Genomic DNA, 6,000 nt, shown 5'->3' with positions numbered 1-6,000 from the left:
TTCATGGGCTGGGAACTGGGGGAATGGGAGTTATTTAATGGTACAGAGTTTTCAGTTCTACAAGATAAAAGAGTTCTGGAGATGGATAGGAGTATTTACACAACAATATGAATGTACTTAATGTCACTGAACTGTACACTTGAAAATGGTTACAATGATAAATTTCCTATAATGTGAATTTTTCATTAAAAATTTTAAAAATATAAAATGACAAAAATTAGCTTAATTTAAGGCAACATTTATTAAATTTCTTTGTAATCATATTATCTAAGGCATAGTGATGCATATTTGGCAAGGATTCCATTTTCCTTAAGGCTTTCCTTAATTGGATTTTAGTTCAGGAATACATTGTATTAGACTGGTGTAAATTTGAAAGAACTTGCTTATGTCATGGGCTATTATTCATGATAAATGTATTTTTGCCTCACCAAGGTATGATCAAACTCAATCACTGTTTCTGGGATATGACTTGGCCAGTTGTGGCAGCAGCTCTGGAGGTCACCTGTTTCACTGTGGCCTGGCCAAGTAAAGCATGGTGGAGCATAGGTGGGCTCCTTGTTCTTCTCAGGCTGTGTTCTGAATGATGAGTGCAATGCCTTGGCCACCGCCAATGCAAGCTGATCCAACGGCATATTTCCCACCTCGACGCCTGAGAAAGAAAACAATGGCTGAAATCTACTCTCAAGAATTAATACATGGAATGGATATTAGTCACATTTGCATTTTTTAATATATATATATATTAGTTGTAGGTAGACAAATACTTTTATTTTATTTTTATATGGTGCTGAGGATCAAACCCAGTGCCTCATACATGCTAGGCAACCACTCTATCACTAAACCACAATTCCAGCCCCACATTTGCATTATTCATCAGTTCATCTTCCAAGTCATTTCCCAATCTTCAAATTTGGTTTATAGTTACAATAGGGTAAATAATTTGGAGAGTTGAATATTTTTACTCAAAAATAAACAACAAGCTGGGCATTGTGGCATGTGCCTGTATTCCCAGCAACTTGGGAGGCTGAGGCAGGAGGACTGCAAGTTCAAGGCCAACCTCAGCAACTTAGTGAGGCCCTAAGCAACTTAGTGAGACCCTATCGCAAAAACAAAAAATAGAAAGGACTGGGGATGTAGTTTAGTGGTAAAGCACCCCTGGATTCAATCCCCAGTACCAAAAATTAAAAATTAAAAAAAAAAAACATCAAAAAAGTAACACAGAGGAGGGAGATAATCTAAGAAGAGAATGGATTTAGGGATGGAGGAACTGAAACAAACATAATAAGCTTAGGTGTGCCATAAGAAAGGAGTGAAAACAGGAGGTAATTTAAATAAATGGAGGAAGTTGAGGAAGGAGTAAGGAATATTCAGCCCCTTTGACTTAGACAGTTTTAGATTCTTATGCACTTTAAAATAAATGCAATTAATAAAGTTTGTCCACATGAAAGAGCAGATATTTTAGAAAAAGTTCAAGTTCTTTTCATTAAAACTAGACAAAGTGACATCTGTTTTTACTCCTCAGTTCTGATATGGTGACAATGAGAAAATTACCCAGGCATTATTTTTGTACATGTTAATTATTCATTTCAACTCAGTGAATTATTAAGTGAAATGAGTCCATTTACTCTAGCCTAACAGACTCATATATTTAGTTTCATATGCAATTTTCCTACTAACAGTGCAAAATGGCCCTAAACTGCACAGGGCTAGGAGGAAGAGCTCTTCTATCAAAACTAGAGAGTACTGAATCCACAAATGAATCCACAGTTTTCCATGCAGCCTTGGACAGTGAAGGGGAAAACTTAGCTCAGACCCTAACTGCCCACTTCCTTAAGATTCCTTGAAAGATTGTATCTAGCTCAGTACCTACTCAATAATTGCTTATTTTCTTAAGTAATTTTGTTTTACTACTGCAGCAGGAATTAAAATGCCTTGAAGACCAGGGCCTCATCATCTGCTCACCAGCATCAGGGAAGGACCAGATGTGCACTGCACCCTCAGTGAACACGCTGGGTGGCTGCACAGTGCACAAAACTAACATGAGGAAGAGCTCAGATTCCCAAATGCAGAGCCACCAACAAGTCACCAGACCCCTCTGGAAGGCCAGTTGCAAAGTATTGCCCTAACAGCTTATTCCTGCTCAGAGCTAGTACACAGGATATGAAAAAGAAGAAAGAAAAATGTTGCATTGTCATGAGGAAACCTAAATTTATACATTTCCATTAAAAATAGTCATCCCCAAAGCAGCAATTTCTAGCAAGTACCTTAATTCATGAACCAGGTGTGCAGTTATTCTTGATCCAGATCCTCCCAATGGGTGACCCAAAGCAATGGCTCCTCCATTCACATTAGTCTTACTTGGGTCAAGACTCAAACTCTTCTCAACAGCCAAATACTGGGGAGCAAAGGCTTCATTTACCTTAGAAAAAAGTTAACACTGATAAAATCTTTTTTTCACAAACTTATTTTTAAGCAAACGTTTACTCATATTGAAGCTAATTCTGTTACTTCTTCCTATTTAAATTATCCCACAATGTTAAGTGAATTTATTCTCATTCTGTATACAGATATTAGGTTTTAAGAGAGAGAAGAAAGTATTCATTAATATCAGTCAAAATAAACATGTTCAAGGTTATCTAGAAGTATGTTCCTTTACAAAAGATATAAGGCTTAAAAATGGGTATATTTACTAAACAATACTTTAAATCCCATGCCTCCCTTAAAAGAAAGAAATTCTTGGTAATCCTAGAAGTGGACACACATTAGAAGCAGTGAGATGCTGCAGAAAGCCCATATGTTTTGTAGCCAGATGTAAGGTTCAAGTCTTGGTTACATCATTTATTAGTGTGTGACTTTGTGCATGTTCTTTATAGTGTCTTTAAACTCACATTTCCTCAATAGCAAAATTAAACTGTAGTATTATGTTAAGAGTTATGGTCAAGGTTAAATAAAATCATGAACAGTAGGTATTTAGTGGATTACATGACACATAGTAAGTACTCAGGGTGTGGCTGCTGCTGTTATTATCCAGTACTAAGGGCCATCCTTCCAAAAAGAAAGTGACAGACAAAGGGAATGGTGATTATGTTGAAATGTGGTAGAACTGAAAGGAATCCCATGGTTACATACTCACCATGTCTGGCTATGAGAATCGCCTTGTTTCATTTACAGTACTGTATTTTCCTGACTTTAGTGTAGGAATTTTAGAAAGAATACTGATTTTGAGAAAGATAACTTTTATAGAGTTGGGGTTAAATTTTAGTCTTGTTCTCTTTCCTACTATATTTTTGTGTTCTCCAAAATGGTGCCTTGGAATCAACGTTCTAATATATGTATGTGTGTGTGTGTGTGTGTGTGTGTGTGTGTGTGTGTATATATATATATATATATACACACACATACATACATATGTGTATATATTATGTATGTGCATATATATATTCATCTTTAAGGAGATACCAAAAGATCTAGAATACGTTGCGAAAGTGGGCTTCTGAAGCCATGGAAAACTGCTGAGAACTATGTCCTTGAGTATCTATACATTTATAAATTATTATGAAAAACTTTGTAGAGTTGCTAATTTTTAATGTTTTTTAAAAGCATGAAGTAAGTCTAAAGTCAGAAATGTAGTGGTACATATTTGCTGATACAAATATGATAATTAAGCAGCCCTTGAGACTCTGTACTATAATCTATTAAGAATAGAAGCAGAGTTAAGGTTAAACCATTGTTTTTCTAAAAACCATGGTTTCCTGGGTGATATACTGCCACACAGGAAATCAAACATGTGCCTACCTCTTCTCTATCAACTTCAATATTTCCCAATGCCAAATATTTCCCAATGCCAAGCAGAATGAGCTCAATTACCTAAAATTTTCAAATACTCCCCAAATGTAGACTGTATCATCATTAAGTAACTTTCTTCTCTGTTTCTTCTTTTAATTATGCTAAAAGCATAGTACATCTTTGTTCTAATATTAACATTAAAAAAGTCAAGCTTGGGGCTGGGAGTGCAGCTCAGTGGTAGTAGAGCATGTGTTTAGCATGTGTCAATCCCCAGCACCACACATACAGAAAATCACTCTACCAATAAATTAAAATTGCCATTGACAAAAATTGATAGGCACATCCCAGATCAAGACACAACTACAGTATAAAAGCCAAAGATAAGTTTGGGAGGAACCTTAATTTGGGGAGAAGGGCAAGAAACTGCTAGATTTAGTACTAGATAGTGCTTTTCTATTAGGTCAATTCTTTTGCTTATATATTTTGACTTTTTTAAAACAGGGTTAAGGGTATTATTCTCTCCCATCTTCTGCAATTTTCAATCACCAGGTATATTGATAGTCTAAAAGGTGATAGGGTTCTATAAAGTCCTAAGAAGTTTCTAGGAACTTATACTTTGAAGGAGAAATCAGTTCAAATTATTCAAATATAAGTAAAGCACCAGCACAAGTCATGTAATGAAGGCAATGCTTGCTTAGATGTAACACATCTGAAAAGATTACTAGGATCAAAACAAAAGAGTATAAAATTAAAGCCCTTTATGTTATAAAAGTAGGTGGCTTATTCATGTCTTAAAAACAGAACACTTACCTCTACTAAATCCATGTCCTTAAGACTCAGTCCTGTTTTCTTCAGTGCTCCATTAATAGCAGGGACAGGGCCTATACAAGAATAAGTTATATAGAAATAAAATCATCTTACTTATATATAAACTTCTCCTTTACAAAACAAGGAAGAAATAATGTGATAGTTTTTAGCAATCACAAATCTTGCTACCTTGCCAGCACATATTAATTGATGTCACAGTAAAGAAGCAGAAGTTGGAACCAAAGTGAAAGGGTGTTTGACTATGCAGTCAAACTGCAGATGACAGACATACATGAAAAGTTCTACCAGAAACGACTTTAGGATTCCAAATAGCCAAAGAAGACATATGTGGGATTCACAGTCAGTTATAGACCATGCTTGATCTCAAATGGGCAAGCAGAATGAATGCTCTCCTGGGGTCGTAAACCATGTGCAGTCATATTATGGAAGTGAGCATGTTACATTCTGAATTTTCAGGCCTACATGGATAAAAGGGAAGAAATAGCAGCAGCATCTCCACAGGGGTAGAGCAGACAGGAAGCTCCAGGCACTTCAGGGAGAGAAGATATTGAACTAAAGAAATGTTTGTAACTTAACAGAAGACAGACAAGTTAAGGAAACATGACCCCTTACTCAAGAAACAGAAATCCTCCCAAGATTTCTGAAACACAAACCACAATTTAGCTCCCGATTTCTGATGATCACCAGTTAACATCAGTCATAATTTTTAGGTAAATCAATATTTTTTTCTAAAAGTTAAAAAGTCTGGCTAGAGAAGATTATCTGTTTTTCTATTTATTCTTGGAGTATAAAACTGCCATATGGGCTGGGGATGTGGCTCAAGCGGTAGCGCGCTCGCCTGGCAGGCGTGCGGCCCGGGTTCGATCCTCAGCACCACATACCAACAAAGACGTTGTGTCCGCTGAGAACTAAAAAATAATAAATATTAAAAAATTCTCTCTCTCTCTATCCTCTCTCACTCTCTCTTTAAAAAAAAAATAAAAATAAAAATAAAATAAAAATAAAACTGCCATAAATGTCTACCAAGAAAAAATATGTTATGCTTCATTGAATTCAAGTCTCAAATTTTTGTAATGAGTTTCAAATATATGTAAGGTAAAATGGAAAATGAATCTTTATAAGAAAACACAATGCAATTTAAATATAATGCTAACTTACTTTGTTGCCTAGTTTAAATGCTCTTTGGACAAGTCTGTTTATTGAGTAGGACCATCCAGTTAATGTTTTCAATTTAAAGCAGCAGTTCTGTGTGGCTACTGATTTAATATGGACTCTAAATACCAGATTCACTTTGTATATCCAACACATGAAAATGAATGGGTAGTAAACAGTATAGCATCCATTACCTGGCATGGTCAGGAGACTGTGTCAGCTCTACATTACTAT

At 35.7% G+C, this 6,000-nt stretch overlaps 1 protein-coding gene across 1 annotated transcript in view; it reads right to left on the bottom strand.

Annotated features, from left to right (window-relative positions):
* Positions 1–222: 222 nt before the first annotated feature.
* Acaa2 (acetyl-CoA acyltransferase 2) overlaps positions 223–6,000 on the bottom strand; it is a 29,111-nt gene continuing 23,333 nt past the window's right edge. The window contains exons 8-10 of the mRNA XM_026393767.1: positions 4,597–4,667; positions 2,265–2,419; positions 223–649 (exon numbers count right to left, since the gene is read on the bottom strand). Coding sequence (XP_026249552.1) covers positions 565–649; positions 2,265–2,419; positions 4,597–4,667 — 311 coding nt within the window. The 3' untranslated portion in view covers positions 223–564. The remainder of the gene's footprint in view (positions 650–2,264; positions 2,420–4,596; positions 4,668–6,000) is intronic.

Source organism: Urocitellus parryii, chromosome 13, assembly GCF_045843805.1.
Source record: "Urocitellus parryii isolate mUroPar1 chromosome 13, mUroPar1.hap1, whole genome shotgun sequence".
In the NCBI taxonomy this organism is placed as follows: domain Eukaryota; kingdom Metazoa; phylum Chordata; class Mammalia; order Rodentia; family Sciuridae; genus Urocitellus; species Urocitellus parryii.
The sequence above is the reverse complement of the archived record's forward strand: the minus strand, read 5'-3'. Positions and strand labels throughout refer to the sequence as shown.